Here is a 26,657-nt window from a genome sequence, read left to right as displayed (position 1 = left end):
TTGCTCTTGGAAATATTTTTATTGGTTCTGAGATAACAGGGCTGAGGCGAGCTGGGACGGGCGCAGAGCGAAGGTGGGAGGCTTTGCCCTGGGGCAGACATGCTGTGTGGGGTCTGCTGGCGGGCTCCCTGGCCCACCCAGCCAGCAGCAGCTGGGCACATGGCCCTTGGCGCCTGGCATGACCTCTGCCGGCTTGGCGCGGTGGCCTCCTCGTCGGCGGACGCCCCCGCTTTCCAGTTGCAGGAGTTAGTCTTTCACAGTGCGGAGGGGTGGGGGTCCGGGGTGGGCGCCTCCCCGGGGTGCAGGCAGGCCCCATCCGCCAGTACATCCTGGGCTCTCGGCGGCTACAGCGGGTGAGGCAAGCTCTAGCTCCTCTTAGCCCCGCCTTTGGGAGCTTGGCAGTCCTGGAGGGGCCCTCGCGGCCTCAGCGGGACATCATCCGGACAAACTCTAGAAGGGTAGAGGAGCAGCTGGGGAGCAAGCAGCAGCCAGAGGCCTCCCCAGGTTGCTGCCTTCAGACCCCACCCCATTGCCACTGCCCCAACTCTGTGCTGGTCCCCCATCCATTCCGCCCTCTCCAATCCATGGACATAGCAGCCAGCGAGAGTGTTCTAATCTGCGGATCTGACCGCTGCGGAAACCTCCCACAGCTCTCCACTGGAAAATCTCCAATATCCTGACACAGCCTCATGGCCCTCCCTGATCTGGCCCCAGCTGACATCTCCAGCCATATCTCTCGGGCTAACTCCCAACCTCTGTGTTCCAACTACACAGATCTTCTTTTCAGCCCCTCAAGTGCAGCTGGCGCACTCCCTCTCTCACCTCTCAGCTTTTTTTTTTTTTTTTTTTTTTGAGATGGAGTCTTGCTCTGTCACCCAGGCTGGAGTGCGGTGATGCGATCTCAGCTCACTGAAGCCTCCACCTCCTGGGTTCAAGCGATTCTCCTGCCTCAGCCTCCCTAGTAGCTGGGATTACAGGTGTGCACTACCACGCTTGGCTAATTTTTGTACTTTTAGTAGAGACGGGGTTTCACCATGTTGGCCAGGCTGGTCTCCTCTCAGCTTTTCTGAAAGCAACCTGTACCCCCTCCTTTCTTCTTCCTTTTTTTTTTTTTTTTTTTTTTTTTTAATGTAGAGACAGAGTCTCCCTCTGTCGCCCAGGCTGAAGTGCAGTGGCATGATTATAGCTCACTGTAAGGTCAAACTCCTGGGCTCTAGCAATCCTCCTGCCTTGGCCTCCCTAAGTGCTGGGATTACAGGTGTGGCCACCGTGCCCAGCCCCTTCTCTCTCTCTCTTTTCTTTTCTTTTTTTTTTTTTGAGACGGAGTCTCGCTCTGTCGCCTAGGCTGGAGTGCAGTGGCGTGATCTTGGCTCACTGCAAGCTCTGCCTCCCGGGTTCACGCCATTCTCCTGCCTCAGCCTCCCGAGTAGCTGGGACCAGGAGCCCGCCACCATGTCCAGCTAATTTTTTGTATTTTTATAGAGATGGGGTTTCACCATGTTAGCCAGGATGGTCTCGATCTCCTGACCTCGTGATCCGCCCACCTCGGCTTCCCAAAGTGCTGGGATTACAGGCGTGAGCCACCGCGCCGGGCCTCTCTCTCTCTTTTTTTAAGGGCAATTTTAGGTTTATGGCAAAGCGGATTAGAAAGTATGGAGATTTTTTTCTGCAACCCCTGTCCCCGCATACGCATAGCCTCCCACACCAACCACATTCCACACAGAGTGGTGCATTTGTTGTAAGTGAGAAACCGACACCGACACGTCGTTATCACCTGGAGACCACAGTTTACATCAGGGTTCATTGTTGGCGATGTACATTCTATGGGTTCGGACAAATGTATAATGACATGCATCCTCTGCTGTTGTATCATACAGAATCGTTTATTTTTATTTATTTATTTATTTTTGAGACAGGGTCTCACTTTGTCACCCAGGCTGGAGTACAGTGGCACAATCTCGGCTCACTGCAGCCTTGACCTCCCGGGCTCAAGCGATCCTCCCACCTCAGCTCTCCAGGTAGCTGGGACTACAGGCATGCGCCACCAAGCCTGGCTAATTTTTTTTGTATTTTTAGTAGAGACGGGGTTTCGCCATGTTGCCCAGGCTGGTCTCGAGCTCCTGACCTCAAGTGATCCTCCTGCCTCAGCCTCCCAAAATACTAGGATTACGGGCATGTGCCACTGTACCTGGCCTCATACAGAATAGTTTCACTGCCCTAAAAATCTTCTCTTCTCTGCCTATTCATCCCTCCCTCCCCCCAACCCCTTGCACCCACTGATCTTTTTACTGTCTCCATAGTTTTGCCTTTTCCAGAATGTCATATAGATCAAATCATATGGTATGCAGTGTTTTCAGATTGGCTTTTCACTTAGTAATATGCATGTGTGTCCCCTCTTCACCATGTCTTTTCATGACTAGATAGCTCATCTCTCTCTCTCTCTTTTTTTTTTTTCTTTTTGAGACAGAGTCTTGCTCTGTTGCCCAGGCTGGAGTGCAGCAGTACCATCTCAGCTCACTACAACCTCTGCCACCCGGGTTCAAGCGATTCTGTGTCTCAGCCTCCCAAGTGCTGGGATTACAGGTGTGCGCCACCACACCCCGCTAATTTTTTTTGTATTTTTAATAGAGACAGGGTTTCACCATGTTGATCAGACTGGTCTCAAACTCCTGGCATCAAGTGATCTGCCCACCTTGGCCTCCCATAGTGCTGGGATTACAGGCATGAGCCACAGCGCCCAGCCTAGCTCATCTCTTTTTAGCACTGAGCAATATCCCATTGTCTGGATGTGCCCCCGTTTATTTATCCATCACTTACTGAAAGGACACCTTGGTTGTTTCCAAGTTTGGACAATTATGAATAAAGCTGCTATAAGCATCTATGTACAGATTTGTGTGGACATAGGTTTTCAACTCATTTGGGTAAATACCTGCCCTTCCCTCTCACCTGGTGGCTCTTCCCATTTTGGGGGGCTCTAATTATTTATAACCTCCTCCAGGAAGTCTTCCCTAATCCCTCCCTGCAACTTGGCACAGGCGCCCCCTCTATAGCAGCCCCCTGTGCTTCCGCCAGCACACATGGATTATGCTATTGTTTTCTCTGGTTTTCTTGCTGGTCTTGAGCTCTTCGAGGCAGAGACCAGATCTTAGCACACAGCAGATGTACAATGCATCCTCGTAGGATGAATGGGGGATGCCAGGCTTTCAAGAGCAAGGCTGTCATCTGTGGTGGGCGCTACCTGGATACAGGGAGACCTGAGATTTCCAGATCTGGTGATAACAAAGCCTTCTCTCCAACTATCCACGCTCCCTGGCCTTGAAGGCCGACTGCTTCTGAGAGAAAACCTCCCAGCCTTTGTGTTCTGGACACTCACGGTCTCTGGCACATGCTTATCTTGTCTTTCTGCTCAGAATGCAAGTTCCTGGTGTGCAGAGTCAACATTTTACCCTTTCCCTGTATCACGTAGTGCCTCACATGGCGTCATGCACAAGACTGCATTCTGCTGTGATTTCAGGCCTGGGGCTGTGCCCCAGCTCTGCCTCTTAGTAGGCAGGCAATCTTGAGCTAGTTATATTACTTCTCTGAGCCTCAGTTTCCTCATCTGTAACATAAGGTTATAATAATGCAATCCATAGAGTCATTCTGAGAATTAAATGTAAGAATATGTGTAAAGCTACTTAGTACAATGACTGCACATAAGTGTACAGTAAATTATAACTATTATGATTACTATTGATTCTTTAAAAAGAAAGTCTTTGAGGCTGGGCGCGGTGGCTCACGACTGTAATCCCAGCACTTTGGGAGGCCAAGGCGGGTGGATCACTTGAGGCCAGGAGTTCAAGAGCAGCCTGGCCAACATGGTGAAACCCTGTCTCTATTAAAAATACAAAAAATTAGCCAGGCATGGTGGCGCACCCCTATAGTCCCAGCTACTCGGGAGGCTGAGCCACAAGAATCACTTGAACCCGGGAGGCGGAGGTTGCAGCGAGCCGAGATTACGCCACTGCACTCCAGCCTGGGTGACAGAGCAAGACCCTGTCTTAAAATAAATAAATAAATAAATAACCTTTCACTGAGCACTAGCTGTGTTATGCAAGAAATGCAGTGATTAAGAAAATAGGGTTCTTCTTTCAAAGTTCAGAGTCAACTGGGAAGACAACTCTAACCAGCAGTTAGGGGACAGTGTGAAGAACAGGTGAGCCTGACGTGCTGTGAAAACCCAGAAAAGAGGAAGTTCAGTTTGAGGAACCAGGGAAGGGTGCTAGAAGAAGGAGTCCCACTGTCGAGTCATGAAGAATGTCCCTTGGGCTAACAGAACTTAGCCCAAGTAAAAAACAGGATAGGCCAGGTGCAGTGGCTCACACCTATAATCCCAGCACTTTGGGAGGCCAAGGCGGGCGGATCACCTGAGTTCAGGAGTTCCAGACCAGCCTGGCCAACATAGTGAAACCCATCTCTACTGAAAATACAAAAATTAGCTGGACGTGGTGGTAGGCGCCTGTAATCCCAGCTATTCGGGAGGCTGAGGCAGGAGAATCGCTTGAATCCAGGAGGCAGAGGTTGCAGTGAGCTGAGATCATGCCATTGCACTCCAGCCTGGAGTACAAGAGCGAGACTTTGTCTCAAAAAAAAAAAAAAAAAAAAGAACAGGATAAAAGCCCTCCTGGTGGCTAGGCACAGTGGCTCACGCCTGTAATCCCAGCACTTTGGGAGGCCGAGGCGAGTGGATCACTTGAGGTCAGGAGTTCAAGACTAGCCTGGTCAACATGGTGAAACCCCGTCTCAACTGAAAATACAAAAATTAGCCGGGCATGGTGGTGGGCGCCTGTAATCCCAGCTACTTGGGAAGCTGAGGCAGGAGAATCGCTTGAATCTGGGAGGCGCAGTTTGCAGTGAGCCAAGATCCTGCCACCACACTCCAGCCTGCGCAACAGAGTGAGACTCTGTCTCAAACAAACAAACAAACAACAACAAAAAAGCCCTCCTGGCAAAAAGATCAGTGTATTCAAGAGGGAGCCTAGCAGCTTCACTGATCACAAGTATTTTGGTGGAGTGTGAATGAAGGACTGTTGAGTTGTGGCTGGGGAGGTGAGCTGTGGTCAGATCTTAGGGAGCCTGAGTGTCCATTTGAGGAATGTAACTTTCAGAAAACACCTACCGTGGATGGATGCATGCGTGGGTAGACAGATAAATGGATAGAGAAGGATGGGTGCAGATGGACACAGGGATGGGTGAATGGATGAGTAGATGGATATAGATGAGGAAATGACTGAACAGATAGATGGATAGATCAATGCAAGTATGGGTAGAAGTATATGCAGACAAAGAGACATGAATGTGTGAATGGAAGTATAGAAGTGTGAACACATAGAGAGATCTATATGAGTAGATGAATACATAGATAGATTCATGGGTGAATGTAGAGAAGAAGAAATAGATGCACGAATGGACAGATAAATGCATGGATAAATTGCTATAGGAATGATTGCTTAGAGGTGGAGGAATGGATAAATAGGCATCTGGACAGATAAGGAGATAAACAGATGAAAAAATGGAGAGATAGATATGGAAAGATGGACAGATAGATGAATAGGTAGATGAATGGATGGACAGATGGATGGATAGGTGGATGGATGGATGGATGGATGGATGGATAGATATGTAGACGAATGGAAGGATGGATGGATGAATGGATAAATGGATGGATGGATGATGGACAGATAGATAGGTAGATGAATGGATGAATGGATACATGGACAGATGGATGGATAGGTAGAGGATGGATGGATGGATAGATGGGTAGATAAATGGATGGATGGATGGATGATGGACAGATGGATAGATAGGTAGATGAATGGATGGATAAATGGACAGATGAATGGAAAGGTAGAGGATGGATAGATGGATGGACAGATGCATGAATAGATGCATGGGGAAGGGATGGGAGATGGATTAGACGGGGGCATGGACGGAGGGATAGGAGGATGAAAGGGCCGGGGGTTGGAAAATTAGGGCGGATTGATGGTTGCATGATGGATACACAATTGGAGGGCTCCATGGATGGCCACTGCTGGCTTGCTTCTCTCCCACTTTCAAGCCCCACCTACCTTCAAAGTCCACTCGTCCATCCCCATTGAGGTCCACATCTCGGATAATTTCCTCTATGTCTCGGTGTCCCACCTGATGACCCAGGAGCTTCCTCATAGCCTCTCGCAGCTCACTGGTGCTTATTTCCCCATCACCATTGGTGTCAAACTAGAGAAGGCAGGAAGGAAGGAGAGGTCGCCCCAGCATGGCGATTGGCAGCAGCAGATCCCAAAGTTGAGCTCCTTCTCCAGTGTCATTGCCCCCCTTTACCAGAGACCTTTCTCTGTCCAAGCTCCCTCCCCTGATCTGGGACTTGAGGCTCAGGCTTCTTTTGAAGTATTTATACTGCAAATAGGATTCCAATAGCCGCCCCATGCCTGCCTGCCTCTGTCTGTTACCTCTCGGAAAGCATCTCGCAGTTCCTTTACACCAATCATATCTGCTGTCTCTGCCAGGAGTTTAGGCCCCATTAGCTCCACGAAGTCATCAAAATCTACATGGCCACCCACTGGAAAAAGAGGAAAGGGCTAGGTCATCCCCGATATACCCATTCCCTGTCTCCAACTAGACAACTGACAGAATGGACAACCCCTCCTTGACCTGCTCATCAGATAGAGACAAACTTAATAATAACAAGAGCCCTCTGTTCAGTTCCTCCTGTGAGCCAGTTATTGGGCTGTTTTACAGATATTCCCTAATCTACTTTCTGGGCTCCACTCCTCCAATTCGGCCCTCATTTTACAGGTGAGGAAACTGAGGCTCAGAGAGGGTAAGTGGTTGGCCCCAGATCACAGAGCTGGTAAGAGGTGGATGCAGAATTTGAAGCCAGTCCTGTCTGACTGCAGAGGATGGCAAGGGTGAGGACCGAAGGGATGCAGATGCCTGGTAGAGGGACTCACGGTTCATGTTGATCTGCTGGGACAGTTCGATGAGCTCCATCTCGGTGGGCATGTAGCCCATGGTGCGCATGCAGTTGCCCAGATCCCGGCAGTTGATGTAGCCATCCTTGTCCTTGTCGAATTCTCTGAAGGCCTCTCGGAGCTCTGGGGAAGTGAGCAAAGGTGGATGTGGTCAGGGGTAGGACCCGCAGAGCCTCTGTGGGCAAAGGCAGCCCAAAGGCCCACCGGCATGGAAAGAGAGGCCCAGGAGCTTCCCAGGATGCTGGGGCATTTCTCTTGCCTCCTGTGCACACCTTCAGCAGCTGGTTTCACAGAAGATACCCCGCGTTGCACCAGGCCCCATTCCCAGGGGCCTCTCTTCCCATCAACCTCCCTTCCCACACCTTCCTAGAGGGCTAGGCAGTCCTTTCCCCCAAGGGGCCAAGTTTTACCTTCAATTTCCTCTGGTCGCAGTGATCTATCCTGAAACAAAAGAACATGTCCTATTAGCCGCAACAAGGGACCTGGAAGTCACAAAATATCTAACCTGGGGGCCATCCACGTGGCAGCAGGCACTGGGTAGGAGGTGACGAGGATGCAGCACAGGTGTGCCTGGATCAGGTCCTTGAGGGGAGAAGAAAGCCCCACATCTCCCTTAGACATAGAAGCTCCTGGGCCCCTAACAGGAGATGCCCAAGAAGCCACCAGCCCCACCAGCCTGGGCACAGAACCTCTGTGCCTCCAGCCCCTTGTTCCAGATACAAGAATGGGTCAGCAGGAGTTTGAGGCTGTAGTGAGCTATGATGGTGCCATTGCACTCTGTCACCCTGGGCAACAGAGTGAGACCCTGTCTCAAAAAAAAAAACAAAAAAAGAATGAGTCAGAGAACAGAGCTTGCCTGGTGGCAAAAACCTGCAAATAAAACAGAGTCCAGGGAGGTCACAACAGGGAAAAGAGAGCACCACCCAATGAAACAGGAAGAGCAGGGTGACAGAGGCTGCAAGACAACAGAAGAGGCGCAGGAGGGGAGGGAAGGCAGGGCCATCCTGAAGCGGGGGTAGGAGGACAGGGAGGAATCAGGAGGAGACGTGGCAACAGAATGGGGCTGTGACTGCTTCGCAGGCACTGCCCCACCTTCTCCAATTTGACCCCCATCCCTGTACGTTCCCCTGTCACAGGATCACAGGATACCACATAGGACCCCGGGGGCCACCAGTGCTTCTGGCTGCAGCCAGGGTCCAAAAAGCACATGTCTCCAGCCTCAAGCAGTGCCCAGGTGTCCTGGGCAATCAAGGCAACCCTGAATCTAGGCGTCAGAACAGATGGCAGAGACATCTCCAAGGAGCAGGCCTGGAGGAAGCTCAGGTTGGTGAGCTGCCAGTTGCCCTGGGCCTGCCCAGGAGGGAGACAGACTGGCATGAAATGGATACAGGTGCCCAGCTGGACCTGGTTAGTAGACTCCAAAAGTGGTCTTCAGCGTCCAGCCTCCCGCATGTTGCAGCTCTTTGCCTTTGGGCAGGGAGGACACCAGGCAGGTGTGCCCGTCCTGAAGAGGCTCACACAGGTATGGCCATACCTCCCATGAACACAGACACGCAGGCATGCCACAGTGAGCGTGTGGCACCTCCACTGTGCATGCAGGCCGTTCCAGCCAACGGGGCCAGGATGAGTAGAGACAGCCACTCCAAACTGGCCCCAGGACAAAAGACGACAACACCAGAAAATCTGCAGATCATCTAGAAAGGGAAGGGCTGCTGAGTCACATCTCATGGGACAACCAGGTGCATAGGACCAAGAGCTCAGAGGTAGCTCTGTGTGGCAGGACAGCGTTGAGAGTGTGTGTGAGCTTGGAGGGAGCAGGCTGCAAGCTCCCAGCTCCGCCAGGCTGGGGGTAGGAGTCACCCATAGGGAGGCGTGTCTCTGAGATGACTGCATGGACGTTCACCTAAAAAGCTCGCCATGGGCCAGGCACGGTGGTCCACGCCTGTAATCCTAGCACTTTACGAGGCCAAGGCGAGGGGATCACTTGAAGCCAGGAGTTCGAGACCAGCCTGGGCGATATAGTGAGACCTCGTCTCTACCAAAAAACCTTGTTTTAGTTAGCCAAGCATGGTGGTGCACGCCTGTAGTCCCAGCTACTCGGGAGGCTGAGGCAGGAGAATCACTAGAGCCTGGGAGGCAGAGATTGCAGTGAGCCAAGACTGCACCACTGCACTTCCACCTGGACAAGAGAGTGAGACTCTGTCTCAAAAAAAAAAAAAAAAAAAATGCTGGTGATGGTGCCTGGCTTAAGGGTAGGTCACAGCCATTCCAACACAAACCCATATGTTCGTAGACGTTTTTGGGTGACCAAAAAGGATGTTTTGTGCAATGGGTCATACCAGCAGTCTGTGAAAGCGAGTAAGCACACGTGTGTACACATACATGCAGAGCACACGCCCTAGGACCAGCTACTGAGACCCAATAAATCCTTTCCCACGCATCAGGCCTTAAGCAGCCTCCCACTTCTCCAAGGCCCAGTTCTGCAGGACTCGGGAGGAACAGGCATTGCTGACCCCATGGCAGCCCCTTCCGTTCCTCCTGTACACCCAAAGCCCCGGGGGCAGCAAAGCCAGGTGCCCCTTCACGGAGTGTGCCCGCCACCAGAGCTGGTCTGCTGAGCACTGATGGCTGGTCCTTGGATCACACTCCCCGTGCACAGCAGTAGCTATGTGTGTTCTCTGCCCTGGAGTAGAGCCAGGGATGCCCACTAATGTGCCAGGAAGATCACGTGCAGCAACTCAGGGTCAGGTGGAATGGGGTGCAGGAACACGCCTTTCTCCCCAATACATGTGGCTGGGGAGACGCACTTGGGCTCTAGAGGCAGACAGACCTGAGTATGAAGCTCAGATCTACTTCCTCAGGCAGGTCACTCTGCTGTTTGAGCCACAGTCTCCTCATCTGTAAAATGGGTTAATACCAGTACCCACCTCACAGGGCCTTAGTGTGCATTCAGTGAGACAAGATATTAAAGTGTTTAGCATGTGGCATTCAATAAATGCAACCTACAAATGTTTACCTCTATAACATCCTCATTAGTCCTCTCCTCTCTTTGAACTATTTAGCTACTTGTAGAAAGCTGGCCAATTCACTAGCCGCTAGCCACATGTGGCTATGTAAATTTGAGTAAGAATAACATAAAATCCATAATTCAGTTCCTTAGTTGCACTAGCCACATTTCAAGTGGTCAATAGCCACATGTGGCTAGTGGCTACTGTATCGAACAGCACGGAATTTAGAATATTTCCATCATTGTAGAAAGTTCTACCAGACAGTGCCACGTATACAGAGTTGTCATTAGGAGCACAAGAGGCTCTTGAGTCAGACTATCCAAGTGTGAATCCTACCTCTACCACCAACAAGCTGTTACCTCGAGCATGTGACCTCTGCACGCCAGTTTTCTTTCTTTCTTTCTTTTTTGAGTTGGAGTCTTAGTCACCCAGGCTGGAGTGCCATGGCGCGACCTTGGCTCACTGCAACCTCTGCCTCCTGGGTTCAAGCGATTCTCCTGCCTCAGCCTCTCGAGTAGCTGGGATTACAGGCACCCGCCACCATGCCCAGCTAATTTTTGTATTTTAGTAGAGATGGGGTTTCACCATGTTGGCCAGAGTGGTCTCAAACTCCTGACCTCAAGTGATCCACCTACCTCGGCCTCCCAAAGTGCTGGGATTACAGGCGTGAGCCGCTGCGCCCAGCCCAAGTCAGTTTTCTCATCTGTAAAATGGGGATGATAAAAGCACCTACCTCTTAGAGCTGCTCTGAGGCTTAAATGAGGCAATCCGCCAACACACTAGGCACAGTGCTCACCTAGTAAGTGCTCAAAACAATGTATCTGATATTATTATTATTATTATCATCATCATTATTTTGCTGGTGGATATGGACTCACCAGCACTTTGTAGCCATGAGTGGAAAACTTTGGGGATCAGATTCATAAGTTGGGGGTGTGAGCTCTGTATAGACCCCTTCTTCATCCCAGCACCTCCTCACGCCCTGTGAAGCCGAGTTCAGCGGGCTCCACTGGGCCAACTTACGTACAGGCTGCCTGTTCTCAGCGAAGCCCTTGCGCAGGAAAATGCAGGCAGGGCCCAGCAGGTTGTGCATGACTGCGCAGTTCTGGGCCAGCATCAGGAGCGGTCCCGGGAGCTCGGCGTCGGCCGCCAGCCCCTCCTCGCTCGTCTGCACCACCATGTAGCTGGTCTGTTCCTCCTGGCACATCTTCAGCCAGCACCAAGCAAATGCAAAAGAGAGGCAGGGTGTCACCTCCCTGCCCAGCCTGGCTCTTGGTCCCGGGAGGGGCTTTCCGCAAGAGGGGACCCTGAGAGTCAAGGAGCGGGGTTCAGAGAGCCCTGAGCGTGCACAGGCATCAAATTGGTCCAACAGACAGAGTCTCCAATCCTTGACAGAAATGGTGGTTCCGGGGAGAGCTGAATGTGATGCCCTCTGTGTGGCACATGCACACACACACACACACACACACACGCACTGGCACATACATATGCACAGAATCACACACCCAAGTGCATGAAGAGACAGGGGCAGCGGGGGGGCTTCTATTCTCACCAAGGGGAAGTGTTCACTCAGAGCCTAATGAGACAACATCCTTTCCCAAAATGCTCCCAACCTCCCAGTTCAGTCAATCTCCAGGGCTAAGTCATTCCTCCCAGCTCCCAAACAGACTTGTCCTACCCCAGCCAGATCCCCGCTGGAAGGCAGTGAGGGCAATCGGAGCTGGCAGCATGGAGACCAGGCTTGGCTGGTCTGCCAGACCAGAGGTTGCACATGCAGGTGCCATTGCTGACATAAACGAAGCAGGCAGGGTGTGAGAGGTGGGGACTGGGGCAAAGTGGAAACATGCCCCCTCCTTTTTTGTGTGTGGCTACTGCACTCTGTCGCCCAGGCTGGAGTGCAGTGGCGTGATCTCGGCTCACTGCAACCTCTGACTCCCGGATTCAAGTGATTCTCCTGCCTCAGCCTCCCGAGTAGCTTGGTTTACAGGCACCCACCACCACACCGGCTAATTTTTTTTTCCATATTTTCAGCAGAGATGGGGTTTCACCATGTTGGCCAGGGTGGTCTCGAACTCCTGATCTCAGGTGATCCTCCTGCCTCAGCCTCCCAAAGTGCTGGGATTACAGGCATGAGCCACCGCACCTAGCCTGAGATGGTGACCCCTCTGAAGAGGTAGCACTACTTAATTCCAGCCCAGTGTAACCAGATCTGATTTAAAGCACCGGGTGGGCCACACAAGGCACATCTGTAGGTAGGATTCCACCCAGTTTGTGATTTCGAGACTAGACACTCTCTGCCATCCACCAGTTCTCCTTTTCCTCCCTCCCGCCTTCCCTGGCTCCCTGCCTGGCCCAGAGTGCCGGACCTCTAGAGGCTAAGGCAGGGGCCTTCTCTGCTTACCTAATATAGCTGTGCTCCCAGGCCCTGACCAGCCGATCCTCCGCCCTGAAGGTTCCCATGCGGCTATAAAAAGTCCGCACTGCCCACAGACCTTCCCCTTAGGACAACAGCAGCCTCCAGACACAACATTCAGTTCTCCCCCGCCTCCCGGGATGCCCAGTGCCTCTACAGAATCCAGCTCCTGCACTCTGCCTTCGGCCTGGAGCTTACATACCTTCCTTCAATGTGGGGGGATTTAGCTAGAGTAGGACCTTCCCAAGGAGCGACAGGAGCTGAAACCCTGAGGGCTCTTTGTCTGAGAAGTGCAGGTCTGCGCACCCTATCCTTCCATCCTACTGCATTCTACTTGCAGTCAGATTCCTCCAGGGCAAAGAAGGCCCTGCTTAGGAGAACATCCCAAGACCCAGGGGCAGCCTGTCCTTCCAGGTTGAGACTCAGAACAACCCCCTGCCCACCGTGTCCTCTCCTGCTTCCTCTCCCCAAAGCCCTGTGGGACTACAGACCGAGACTCCCTTCCAACTTCCTAAGCCCCTTCCAGGCCTAGAGAGGGTGGTGCAGTATTCTGGTTCCTCAAAGGGGAAGCAGCTACTCAGGCTGGAGGTGAAGGAACTCAGTCCCAGGGTCAAGTTTGATGAGTGCAATAAATGTCTGTTTTAGGTGATCCCAAAACTTGAGGGATGTCAGACAGGCCAAGAGCCCCTCCTGGTTTGATATCCCAAAGAGTTGTGATTCAGAGCCTCGGCTTCACTCACTCAGACTTCTGGGACCTAGACTAGAGCGAGGCAAGACTAGAGCGAGGCAGAACAAGAGAGACCTTCCCATCTGGGAGAGTGGATCAAAGCATGCCTGAGATGACAGTGACTGGCCGAACCCCAGGAACCAGTCTCAGGAGATGTCTGCAGAGAGTCAGCATTTTTGTTTCTGGCTGAATCTTCTGCACTTGGCTCAGAGATAGCATAACCCAGGAAGGCGGGGAGGTAGCAGGTGGCACAGAACTCCAAGAGGCGGGCCGGGCGTGGTGGCTCATGCCTGTCATCCCAGTACTTTGGGAGGCCGAGGCGGGTGGATGACCTGAAGTTGGGAGTTCAAGACCAGCCTGCCAACATGGCGAAACCCCGTCTGTACTAAAAATACAAAAATTAGCCGCGTGTGGTGGCGGGCACCCATAATCCCAGCTACTTGGGAAGCTGAGGCAGGAAAATCACTGAACCCAGGAGGCAGAGGCTTCAGTGAGCCGAGATGCGCCACTGCACTCCAGCTTGGGTAACAGAGCGAGACTCCATCTCAAAAACACAAAAAAAAACAAAAAACAAAACAAAACAAAAAAAAACTTTAAAAGGCAGTTTAGCCTGCTGGCTTTGGGCTCAAACAGTCTTAGGGACAAATTCTGGCTCTGCCACTTGCTTGCTGTGTGACCTTGGGCAGGTCATTTCACCTCTCTGTGCTCCAGTTTCCTTCTCCATACTGTGGGAGATGATCATGACTAGTCACAGGATTCCTGCGACAAGTAATGAGTTATACACATAAAGTGCTCTGCATGGTGCCTAGGGCATGGCAAGAGGAGGTGAATAAATAGAGTTGCCATAGTGATGGCAATGATGGCGATGATGATGGTGGTGGCAGTGATGTAATTTAAGAGATGCTGGGTGCCAGAAGGCATTTACTTCTGGCTGCAGCGGAAGTGGGGGAGCATCTGCCAATCAGGAAAGAAATGAGAAGGATGGAGAGGAATTTGCTCCCATGAAGAATGGAGAGTGGTAGCTGGGGAATTTCCACTGCATCTCTTGATCATAATACTGCCTAGCACCAAGTTGCCCCAGAGGCTGCAATTCTTTTCTGGCCAATGATGGCACCTGACAGCCTGGTCCTGCCCAGCTCTGAGCCTGGTGCAGGCTGCCTCTCACCATTTCCAGTTCCCCAGATACCGCTCAGGCAAGTGGGCAGCAACCCATGGACCGACAATTTCTCCTGGCACCAAGGCAACGTCTCCTAAGTGTGGCACGGCAACAGGAGGGGCAAGTGTGCCTCATGACCTAACAGCTTTCTAATAATACCAGCTGGCCAAGAGTATGCACATCAAAGCTCCCTCTTGCCGAATGAATGTCTTCAAGGAGAAGCCGAATGAGGGAGTGCCTGGTGAGCGGGGAGGGGACTGATGCGCTGAGCGGGAATTTGGACTAGACAACTTCTAAGGTCAGATCCAGAAATCTATGAATAACATTTCTGACAGCAGGGGAAAGAGAGAGGCAGCCTCTCGTAGAGGAAAAAATAAAAATAAAATGCCAGCTCTGATTTTACACAGACCAGGGTTTAAATCCCAGCTCTGCTTCCTATCGACTGTGTAACCTTAGGAAGGCTCTATCTCTGAGTCCAGCTTCTTTCTCTATAAAACAGCCAAAAGAACTATGTAGCGGAAAAGAGAAAATGAGATAACAGACATTAGGTATGTTGCAGATATTTAGAAAAAAAAAGCAATTATTAATACTATGATAGAAACACGAAATTGACTGCAGTAAGTTTTTTTATCTTTTACTCTGCGGACTGAAAATCTCTCCTATTTCCTGTTTCTCCTCCATCCCGCTTCTCTAAAACCCAGAGTGGAACAATTATGGTTATGATGACAAGAATACTAACATTTATTGACTACTATAGGCCAGGCACTGTGCACAGCACTTTATTTCATTCCCAGAATCACCTTAAGAGGTGGATATTAGTATGCCCAATTGATGGATGGACAAGGGAATCGAGGAACAGAGAGGTTAAGTAATCTGTCTAAGGTCACATGGCCAGAAAGAGGAGGCCTGTGTAATCTGACTCTTAAGCATGCTGTTGTGTAAGGGAAGATGGGTGGGACAGAAGGATAATCCTTGTTCTTAAGTTCACTTCCTCAAGCTCTGGATGGAACCTATTACAAGGGCTAATTCAGATCACTTTCTGCTTCTCTGGGACAGCGCGGAGGGCACTTCCGATGCAGAAGACTCCCCTAAGAAGATACCAGATTATGGGGGAGGCGTGCATGGAAGAAACAACAAGCCCTTGGAAGGATCCAAGGAACAGCGAAGATTAGAAGGAATTTGATGTGAGCAGCTTAGCCAAATGAGGAAGACGACAGGCAGAAAAGCCCAAAGTGTCCTAAATTGAGAGGCTGTTAAACTGACCAAGATAGGATGGGGTTGGGGATACAGACGCCAATAGCTCACCCGAGGCCATAGGTAAGTCACTTAACCCCTCCCTCTGAATGTCAATCAAGTTCCTTGTCTGGAAAATGGAAGAATTGGAGGAAAACAACCCCATCATTCCCTCTTCCTTTAAATAATATCTGAGTCTCTTCTATGGCCTGGCAACAGAGGGCTAGAAAAATACTCAGAGCCCACCTAACCCAAAACCCTATAGGTGCAAACCCAGCCTTGCATGAAAGATGCTTTAGAGATGATCATTTTCTTTCTAAAAGGAATTTTTGCAAAAACAAAAACAAATCCAAGTGTATGGCGATAAAGCCACCACAGAGAGTGACTTACATGCAACCCCTGCTCAACACATCACCCGGGCAGCCTACTTCTTAATGGAAAAACTCCTGGGCCCTAAAACCACTCGGGTCCTATTTGAGATACTCTGACTTAACTCAAGAATTATTGGGGAAGAATTATTGTTTGGTTCCTTTCAGTAGCAATGGGATCTACTTCAAAATCCACAATTCTGAAGGCTTAGAGGCCACCAGAGAGGCTCACAGACCCTCAAAGGATATGAACGAATCCCTGCCCTTGCTGCTGGGAAGGGTCTTCAGATTCTGCCGGTTTTAAGGGACTTGGCCAGTCCCTTGAATGACTGAGGTGCCAGTCAAGTTCACTGACATCTTAAGGATCCACCCTTTTCATTTTACATCCCAGAAACCCCAAAGCTACACAGTTTCTTTCCTAAGCCTTGTGCAAATTCCCAAACACAGTTTCACCCCGACCGCCATGCCCAAAGCCTGGGACACAGAAAACGGCAATAGGAGGGTGTTTGGGGTAGAAGCAGGGAGGCAGCCCTGGACAGAACCCCTGGGAAGGATAGCAAGCTCCAGCCACCCTTTCTGTGCCCAACCTCTGAGACAGATGGTGAGATACCCCCAATCCCCAGCCCCAGATCTTGGAAACTCCAAAAACATACCTTCCTTGAGAGATTTCTCAGTGGAGACTTGACACAGTTGCCCATCCTAAGTTGAGGCAGCCCCTCTTGGGATCCCCGGGTCCATGAAGGAGGCTCCTGGGGGACTGAGGGACTTCCGTCCCAGTCTCTGCCAACCCCAGCCTCCCTCCGTCTGTGCCGTTCTTCCTCCAGGACGGATGTGAGCCCTCTCTTGCGCGCGTGCTCTCTTACTCGTCTGCCTGCTCCTGCTCTCCGATTTTTTTTTTTTTGGGTGGATTGTGTGTGTGTTTGTGTGTGGGTTTAACTTTCTGGGCACTTTCTTAAGGAGATGAAAGCAGAAGGGGAGAGTGCAGGGCACAGGGAAAGTCACCTGGAGAGCTGATGGCAGAGGGGAACCAAGCTGGAGAAGGCTGCCGGATCATCTACATCAGATTAGCGCTCAGTCCTGTCTCTGGTTCTCTCCCCTTCTCTCGGCCCCTCCTTTCCCCGCAGCCAAATCTGCAGGGAGATGGCCTCAGGGAGGGGGGCCCAGAATGGCAGCTGCGGCTGGGAATTAGGCCAGCAGGCCCAGAAAGGGAAGCTGGCTAGTTTGGGTTCCCGAAGCCAGGGTGCCTGCCGCACAGCTCCCAGCCTTGTGTGTGTGCGCGCGCACACACACACACACAAACGTGCATGCACACACACACGCGCGCACAAACACACACACACATGCATGCACACACAAGCGCTCAGGGAGAGGAATGCCCCTTCCAAAGAGCAGTGAGCTGGACAAGCACTCACTGCCCCTGGCAATTCCAGCTGCATTGAGAACTGCGGCTCCAGTCGAGAGCCTGGGAGGTCTGGTGACGCCTCCATCATGCTCCATTTTTCACACTTGCCTTGTCACTGAAATGGGACGAGGCTCGGGGGCCGGCAGTGCAGATGAGCCAACAGTCAGATCAGATCCTTCTGCTCTGTGTGCAATTTCTCTGACCCAAAGCAAACCAGGAGATGGCCCCGAGGGGAGCGTGACGGAGGCAGCGCAGGCAGAGAGGGCATGAGCAAAAGGTCTCTGAACCTCCTCCTCCTCACCCCCTGCCTCATCCACAGCAAAGACCTCTCCCCAGCTTCCTTGGGGTGCCGGGCAGAGAAGAAGCCCTTTACGAAGCGCTCTTCGAGGTCCCACAGCTGGAGCTTTTTAGATGACTGGCTCTTCCTCGTCCCTCCAGGGTCGGCTTTGATATGAATTCATCTCACGCCTCAGATGTCCGGTTTGAGACCTACAGCCCCAGCCAGATTCCCCGCGTGCAAGTGTCCCTGTTTCCTGCACCCAGCTTTTTCCAGCAGGGGGCACCAGAGATAGACTGGAAGCAGAACTCCTCCCAAGCCCATTCTTGCACGCTAGCTCAGTGTTCAGCCCGGAGAGGCTCCTTTCCCAGGAACTTTTCTCCCGTGTGGGGTGGCTGCTCAGAACTCCTGTTAGGAAGATGGGTGGGGGCGCTGCCCAGAGGGTGCTCACTCCTAGGGAGCTGGGAAGGAGGTCCCTGGATAACTCCTTGACCTCCCCGGTGCTGCTGCTGACAACCACGCAATGGTTTAATCAGGGGAGTTACTCAGCAGCCTTGTTTGGGCCAAACCTCTGGAGGGGGAGATGGAGGAGGAGGAGCCTGGGGGGCGGGTATTGATGACTAAAGAACAGAAAAGAGGGTGATGATGCGTGTCTCCTGGAAACAGCATGAATGAAGCAGGCCCAGGCAGGGGTCAGTGGACTCCAATGAATGGGAAGGACGGGGAGGTCTGGAGTTGAGTCTAGCTCTGCCAGCTTCTTCTTTTTTTTTTTTTTTAGACAGTGTCTTGCTCTGTTGCCCAGGCTGGAGTGTAGTGCCGCAATCTCAGCTCACTGCAACCTCTGCCTCCTGGGTTGAAGCGATTCTCCTGGCTCAGCCTCCCGAGTAGCTAGGATTACAGACGCACACCTTCATGCCTGGCTAATTTTTGTATTTTTAGTAGAGATGGGGTTTCACCATGTTGAACAGGCTACTCTTGAACTCCTGACCTCAGGTGATCCACCTGCCTTGGCCTCCCGAAGTGCTGGGATTACAGACATGAGACACCATGCCCAGCGCTGCCAGCTTCTGACTGGGTGGCTGCCTCCCATTCCTGAACTTCAGTTTCCACCACTGGAAAATGGGGCTTTTCCTAGCTTGCTTATATAGCATACATGAGAAAGTGTAAGACACCGAATAGCTACTGGATCAGTAATTATTTAAATGGAAGAAAGAAGTATCACTTGTCCAGTGGAGAAATGTCAGGCACCGTGCTTGGCTCTGGGAACGTTGTTGGGGGATAAGAGAAACACAGTTCCTGATTTCAGGGCGCTTACATTCTAGCAGGTGGGCAGGAGATTAGAGCTGGGACATAGTTATCTGATTACATTTCAGATAAATGCTATGAAGGGAAAACACAAAAACTCTGGGAATGTGAGTGAGGGGAATCTGTCTGAGTCTAGGGGATCAGGAAAGACTTGCAGGCAAAATCTAGAAAATAGACCATATGTAGGTTCCTTTGAAACAATAGTGCTCACTAGGGACCCCAGAGGGAAGCTCAGGTTAAGGTCCAGGTATGAATGGGTGGATATATGTAAAGGCCAAAACAGCACAGCATAAAGCAGAGATTCTCAATGCTGGCTGTAGACTGGCATAACTGGGGAGCTTCCCCAGAAATTCTAACTTAATTCTGTCTCCAATGGGCACTGGGCATTGGTGTTGCTTAGTACTCCCAGGTAATTCTAACCTGCAGCCGGTGTTGGGAAGCACTGATGTAGAGGCTAAGAGCTTGGGGTGGGGCGTGGTGGCTCACGCCTGTAATCCCAGCACTTTGGGAGGCATAGGCAGGTGGATCACCTGAGGTCAGGAGTTCGAGGCCAGCCTGGCCAACGTGGTGAAACCCTGTCTCTACTAAAAAAAAAAAAAAATACAAAAGTTAGCTGGGCGTGGTGGCAAGTGCCTGCAGTCGCCGCTACTCGAGAGGCTGAGGCAAGAGAATCCCTTGAACCCGGGAGGTGGAGATTGCAGTGAGTCAAGATCGCGTCATTGCACTCCAGCCTGAGCGACAGAGTGAGACTTCATCTCAAAAAAAAAAAAAAAAAAAAAAAAAAAAGGCTTGGACTGAGGAGTCACGCTGACTTGGATTCAAATCATCCTGGGCCGGGCATGGTGGCTCACACCTGTAATCCTTGGAGGCCAAGGCAGGAGGATCATTGAGCCCAGGAGTTCGAGACCAGCCTGGACAACATAGTGAGACCTCATCTCTATTTAAAAAAAAAAAAAATCTTGTCTGCTGCTCAGTAACCATGTGGCCTAGAGGACATGTTGATCTTTCTCGGCTTCAGTTTCTTCATTTATAAAATAGGGATTCTAATAGCACCTCCCACAGGGCTCTTGTGAGGAGCTAATGAGATAATACATGCAAAGGGCTTGGCACTGTGCCAAACATCTAGAAAGCGCCGTCTTCCCCTGCCCAGCATTGGTATTAAAGGGCCAAGCGTGGCATCCATTTATTCAGCAGGGCATCAACTCAGTCAAATCTGGTGGTTCCTGCCCCCTGCAGGCAAGTCCGGGCATAGCACCCTCTTGTCGACCTTGGGATATGCCTCTGTCCTTGGAAACAGGAGACAGGAGCCGGCAAAACCAGGTCCCTATGGAAAAATCACACACTTTGAAGAAATCCCATCCTGCTTTGGGGTCAGGTGCAGGAGCTGATACTACCTTGAGGTTTGAGGATAGCAAGGGATCCAGGGATTTCGACGTGCTTTAAAGCTTACTTAAGCTAACTTGAGCCGGGCAGATAGGCAGGAGGGACAGATGGGTCAGCCTTCAGTAGGAAATTTTAAAAGGGCTCAACAGCTGGGTATGGCGGCTTATGCCTGTAATCCCAGCACTTCAAGAGGCTGAGGTGGGAGGATCAGTTGAGGCCAGGAGTTCAAGACCAGCCTGGGCAACATAGCAAGACCCCATCTCTATTAAAAATTTTAAAATTAGCCAGGCATGGCAGCTGTGCCCCTGGTCATAGATACTCAGGAGGCTAGGGCAGGAGGATCACTTCAGCCCAGGAGTTTGAGGCTGCAGTGAGCTATGATTGTACCCTGCACTCCAGCCTGGGTGACAGAGCAAGACCTTGTCTCTTCAAAACAAAACAAAAAACAAAAAAGGCTGAACGGTGGGGGCTTCCTGTAAGGAGTGAAGCATGTTGTATGCCCTCACCTCCCATCTCTATCCACTGTGGCAGCAGCCCTTGGGCCTCCGGAAGCCCTACTTTGAGTGCTGGAATGGAATGATAGGATCAGAGGGATGAGAAGGATAAACTCATTGCTGATTATTCCTGATTAGAAGGGAGGTTGGCCTTTGGCGCTGGTCAGTTCTATCACCAGCATTTGAACTATCACCAGCCTTTGAACTTGGATGACAGCCCGGTACTAAGACACTCAGGGAAAGCTGGACTGTAACGTGAGAGGTGCTTTGCAGATGCTTCTGACGAACAGGGAACACACTTATGTGACCTCCCACCAAAGCAGCATGGCACACACAGAACAGGCAGGTATTTTCGGAGGCAGGCAGACCACAATTCTCAGCACAGTCCTGCCACCTACTTATTTACTTATTTTTAGAGACAGGGTCTCACTCTGTCACTGTGGCTAGAGTACAGTGGTGCAATCATAGTTCACTGCAGCCTCATACTCTTGGGCTCAAGCAATCCTCCTGACTTGGCCTCCCAAAGTGCTGCAATTACAGATGTGAACCACTACACCTGGCCCTGCCATGTACTTACTATATGACCTTTGGACAAGTCATTTCCTCTCTCTTGAGCCTTCCTCATTTCTTTTTTTTCCAGACAGAGTCTTCCTCCGTCACCCAGGCTGGAGTGCAGAGGCACAATCTCAGCTCACTGCAACCTCCACCTCCTGGGTTCAAGCAATTCTCATGCCTCAGCCTCCCGAGTAGCTGGGGTTACAGGCGCCCACCACCACACCCAGCTAATTTTTGTATTTTTAGTAGAGACGGGTCTCACTGTGTTGGCCTGGCTGGTCTCAAACTCCTGACCTCAAGTGATCCACCCACCTTGGCTTCCCAAAGTGCTGGGATTACATGTGTGAGCCACTGTGCCTGGCCAAGCCTTCCTCATTTCTAAAATTGTTGTGGTGGGGTTGGGGGGAGTTGATGATGCTAACCTTCACAGGTAGCTGTGAAGATAAGAAGACACTTTGTCCACTGTGCAGTGGGCTCTAGACTGAGGCCTCAAGTGCTACTGTTGCCTCTCAAAAACAGCTGGAGGTAAAGGCTGACCTCCTGGAGGCTCTCACTGAACTGACTCCAAGCCACTCCTATCACCTGTGGCTGATGTTAACCACAAGTTGACCCTCACTTTCCCTCTCCCCAGGCCCCAGAGAAAGCCTATAGGGGCTCCAAGCCCTCTCAGAGAGAAGGAGGGAGACACATGACTGGAGTAGGAGTGAGGAATAGACACAGCCCTATCTTAGGAACCTAGGCTTAGTGCAATTAAATCCATGACCCAAACCACCATGGCCTCTCTCCCCATCTCAACCACAGGAACTGGCCGGGCGTGGTAGCTCACTCCTGTAATCCCAGCACTTTGGGAGGTTGAGGCGGGTGGATCACTTGAGGTCAGGAGTTCGAGACCAGCCTGGCCAACGTGGTGAAACTCCATCTCTACTAACAATACAAAAATTAGCCAGGTGCGGTGGCAGGCACCTGTAATTCCAGCTATTCAAGAGGCTGAAGCACGTGAATGGCTTGAATCTTGGAGGCAGAGGTTGCAGTGAGCCAAGATCATACCACTGCACTCTAGCCTGGGTGACAGAGTGACACTGTGTCTCAAAATAAACAAACAAACCACAGGAGCTAAGGAAGCCTCTGAAGTCCGGAGGCTGGTGATACCATTCATTCACTCATTCATTCATTCATTAAATACTGTGATCCTGCTATGTGCAAAGCAGTATGGGAACAGGGATAGCCTATCTGTATTAGGAGACATGTTTCTACAGCTGGAAAAATGGGAAGGATGGGACAGAGCTGTGGGTTTTATCCACATTTGCCTCCTCCACAAGGCATGTTTCTTCTCAAGCTCAGGGTAAGGAGCAGAAAGCCTGTTTCTTAAAATAGTCTTCCAAGACCTAAAGCCCCATGTCATCATGCCTCTGCCGAGTTAATTTCTGACATCACATCTTTTCTAGACAGCTGGGTGGCATGTCCTTAGCTGGCCACAAAGAGGGAGTACGGAAGATCCTTTGACATTCAGCTCCTTCCCTTAATAGCCATCCTCACCTGGCTCAGAATCAGCTTTCAAAGTACCTTACCCAGGCCCTCATTCAATTACCCTATTAATAATAGCAATAACATTAATGAAGGCTGCCCTTTATCCAGCACTCACTATGAGCCAGGCATTTGATATCCTTAATCTTGTGTAAGCCTCCTAATAACTGCAAAGCAGTTTTTGTCAATCTCATTCCTGGATGAAGAAACCAAGACCAGAGAGAGAAAATAACATGCCCAAGGACACAGAGATTGAAAGTGACAGAGCCAGGATTATAACTTGCATCTCTGCTATCTCCCAAGCCACCATTCCACACCTTAGCCTCAAAACCACGCTGTCTCCATGTATATGCAATAAGGATGCTCTATGAGGTCACTGGGAGAGTTTTCATCCCTGTTTCCTTTAAGGTAGGAATTCATCTTTGTGCCTTCAGTGTGATTCTGAACACTGGCTCTCTGAGACTATTACAAATGAAAAGGAAGAAGGCCTTGGTAGTTAATCAACAATAACAACAAAGAAGAAGAATAACTAACACTGATAGAGTTAGCAAGGGCTCCGTGCCAGGCCTGGGCCAAGCTCTCTCTATCTCTCCGTATCTCATTTAATCTCCCAAGCACCCTGATGATCCCTACATTGCAGGTAAAGAAATAGACTTGGCCAAGCACGGTGGCTCATGCCTGTCATCCCAGCACTTTGGGAGGCTGAAACAGGTGGATCACTTGAGCCCAGGATTTCCAGACTGCCCGGGCAACATAGTGAGACCCTGTCTCTATTATAAAATATATATTTTTCAAAAGAAATAGACTTAATGAGGTTAAGCAATTCACTTAAGTTAAAAACAAATGAAACTTGGGGAGACATGAAAAATATACTTCCCCAGGGCTGTATTTTTCCCTAAGCAGATCTTAACTAAAAGTTTCTGTATTCAGAACCCCATCTGCCTTCTCTTGGTTCTGACCCTGCCTCTAAGGACAGAAATCTCAATACGGAGAAAAGGGAAGAAAAGATTAATTCCTCTCTGTCACAGGAGACTGGAGGCTCTGACACGAAAGTCCCAGCCTGGGTTTGCTGTTGTTGCTCACGTAGATGACTTGGAGGTGTCAGATGGAAGCCCAAACTGAATGTGCTGGGCTTTAAAGTAAAAGCCCGCAGCTCTGAGAGGCAAGAGCTTCCACAGGGAGGTAGTAAATATTTGATGGGAACTTCCAGCTCCTCCTGACTCAGGTGACCCTGGTGACATTTCAGAACATTGGGCCGGAGAATTCACTTAATGACTGAGAAATTAGAAGGAGAAACAAAAGCACGTCGCTACAATGCTCAGAGCTCAGAAAGGACTCATGTAGACAAATTCTGCAAGACAGGAAAGAAAGGACTCTTTTTTTTTTTTTTTTTCAGGAGCTGAGTCAGATCAGCTGCAAACTGAGTAACCAGAAAGTGTATGATTCTAGGCCAATGACCTACCCTTCCAAACTGCTAGGTACAGCCAGGGCCCTGGCTATCTGGTTCACTGTTGTCTTCCTGGTGTCTAGCAAATGTCTGAACAAACAAACCACAGGAACTAAGGAAACCCCTGAAGGTTTCCTTAATAAATGCTCAAGAAATAATTGATAAATGAACGAATTGGTATCACCCATTCAACAACCCAGCACTCCTGCTGCAACCCAGCCCCAATCCAAAGACCACTCGTGCCCTGGCAGCCTACACCTCCTCATTAACACAAACCACTGCAGTGAACTCCCCTGACACATCGCCTCACTAACTCTCACGGCTCTGCATCCACATCTCTACTCCAGAGAACTGTTTCCAGCTAACTCGGCTAACGAGGGCTCCCTGCAGGAACAAAGCCACACACCACTGCCCTATGGCCCCACCACAGCAGCCCCACGCAACCCAAATCCATGTGCGGCTGCCTTCATGTCAGACCTCCACCAGCATCAGCCACTGCCGAGTAGTATTTTGAAAAGAAATGTGCAGATCTGAAGCAAAACACACAGGGCCTCCTTGGAATTCTGATCCGGCGTGGCAAGCCAGGAGCTTGAAACAGCTTCTTTATGCTAGATCTCAGCACAGAAAGGCACAGCCCCCCCTGTTTCCCTACAAACCACGCAAACGCTCTAATCAGACCTCTGCATGACACCTCTCGGAGGCTGCCACAGAACTGTCTCAAAGCTGTGCCAATGAGTTTGACTTGATTACAGACTCCGAACTAGGGGAAACCCTGGCTTTTTTGCTCAGGAGTTCAGAGGTTTCCTTCTACTGAGCCTGTTTCCCCAGCAGCACAGCCTCAAACTGTAGACCTATATTGTGACTACGGAGCTGCTTTTAAAGGGCAGGCTCCCAGGTGCCTGGGACTCTTGAGGGAAAGCCCTGAGGGAACCACTGATGACCTCTTCGTGGCCTTTCTCACCCTTCCAATGGCATCCCTAGAGTGACAGCCTCCTTAAACCACCCCAAAGTTCCAGTTTGAGCCACAGCTCTGCATGCCCCTCCATGCCTACCCAGACACCTCTTCTCTTTCCTCATATTTTTGGATCTCCTAACTTTTCTCAGGCCTTCAGGGACATGATAGGCAGTGGCCAGTGTCCCTCGCCCTCAAGTAATTCTGTGTTCTCTGAGGTCCCCTCTCTTGACCCCCAGACTCCAAACCGCTTGCTCTCCTGAGTCCCTCCCTGGCGGTACTGGCCAGAGGCCAGAGGAGTGGGTTTGGCGCCACCTGCTCGGAGCGCCCCTCCTTGACCCCCGCAAATCTCCAGGACGGTCGTAGAGGTCGCTCTCTTCCAGGACTGGCGGGTTCCGGCGGGTATGAGAGAGGCTAGCGGGGAGGGCCTTGCCCCAAGAGGCCCGGAGCGTGGACAGCGCACGGGGTGCTGAATCAGGCACGGGGAGGAGGAGTGCCGGCAAGGGCGCCGGCCCGGGGAGGACGAGGTGAGCCGAGGTGTGACCCGTGGGGGACCACGGGCCGCGGGAGGAGGCTGTGGACGCGCAGCCGCGGCCGGCAGGGTCCCGAGCGCCTTTCCCGGGAGCGCTGACGGGAGGCGCGGCCCTTACCTGGCCAAAGGCAGAGCTGAGCATGGGGCGCAGCCGGTGGAGGAACGGGTCCGCCTCGGACGCGGCGGCTGGAACGGAGTCCCCGCGGCCCCGGGCTCGCAGAGAGCCCCGGAGGCCGAGCGCCGGGGACAGTCCCCGTTCCTCCCCATCCCGCCCGCGGGCCGGCGGCAGCGGCGACGACGGCGAAGGTCGGGACGCCGCGGCCGGCAGCGCCTCCCGGGGCCTGCAGTGCGCCTGGGAGAGCACACGCTGGCTCCCCCGCGCGCCCTCCTCTCGCGGCGCCGGCCGGCACAGGGGCCTTCGCGAACTGGGGTCCCCGGACGACTGCGGCGTCGCCGGGCAGGAGCCGGGTAGCCGGCGGCTAGGCAGCCCCGGGTCCCGGGCAGGGCCGTGGCGGGGAGCCCGGCTGCCCCCGCTCGCCGCCGCCGCCGCCGCCTTCAGCAGCGACGTCTTGGACTCGCTTTTGGCGATGTGCGAGCTCATCGCGGCGGGGCCCGCGCTCGCATGGCCCGGCGGGGGCGGCGCGGTGCGGCGCGGCGCGGGGCCCCCGGCGGGCAGAGAACGGGGCTCCCGGCGGGAGCCAAGCCCGAGGACGCGCTGGAGGCGGGCGCCGTCCCCTGGCCGCTTAAATGCGGCCCCGTCGCCGCCGCCCATGTGACAGCGCAGCCTCTACGCCCGGAGCCCGGAGCTCCCGGCGGCTGGCGGTGCAGATCTGGGGGCGCTGCCGGCTGTCCCCGGAGAGCCCACCCCCGGCTC

General features: G+C 51.9%; 1 protein-coding gene across 3 annotated transcripts; it reads right to left on the bottom strand.

Moving 5' to 3' along the window:
- Positions 1-26,657, bottom strand: CABP1 (calcium binding protein 1). 3 transcript variants are annotated; one of them, XM_034934651.3, is made up of 7 exons: positions 25,902-26,657; positions 11,043-11,222; positions 7,418-7,448; positions 6,987-7,130; positions 6,486-6,595; positions 6,108-6,255; positions 1-450 (listed from the first exon to the last, which is right to left on the bottom strand). In XM_034934651.3, exons 1-7 carry the CDS (start codon positions 26,553-26,555, stop codon positions 425-427), a joined length of 1,293 nt encoding a protein of 430 aa, XP_034790542.1. In that variant the 5' UTR covers positions 26,556-26,657; the 3' UTR covers positions 1-424. The 3 variants fall into 3 exon arrangements, with proteins under 3 accessions (XP_034790542.1, XP_008956025.1, XP_034790544.1); XM_008957777.6 differs by lacking the exon at positions 25,902-26,657 and adding an exon at positions 16,566-16,971; XM_034934653.2 differs by lacking the exon at positions 11,043-11,222 and having other exon boundaries at positions 25,902-26,650.

This window comes from Pan paniscus, chromosome 10, assembly GCF_029289425.2.
Source record: "Pan paniscus chromosome 10, NHGRI_mPanPan1-v2.0_pri, whole genome shotgun sequence".
Taxonomy (NCBI): Eukaryota; Metazoa; Chordata; class Mammalia; order Primates; family Hominidae; genus Pan; species Pan paniscus.
This window is presented reverse-complemented; position numbering and strand designations above follow the sequence as displayed.

What these genes read in the sequence shown, in the direction of transcription:
- CABP1 (XM_034934651.3), bottom strand. Translation starts at nt 26,555, where the DNA reads ATGGGCGGCGGCGACGGGGCCGCATTTAAGCGGCCAGGGGACGGCGCC. An exon ending in CCAGCAGATCAACATGAACC is followed by an intron (nt 6,596 to 6,986) that starts GTGAGTCCCTCT and finishes CTCTTTTTCCAG; the next exon opens with TGGGTGGCCATGTAGATTTT. An exon ending in TGGACGAGTGGACTTTGAAG is followed by an intron (nt 451 to 6,107) that starts GTAGGTGGGGCT and finishes CTACCCTTCTAG; the next exon opens with AGTTTGTCCGGATGATGTCC.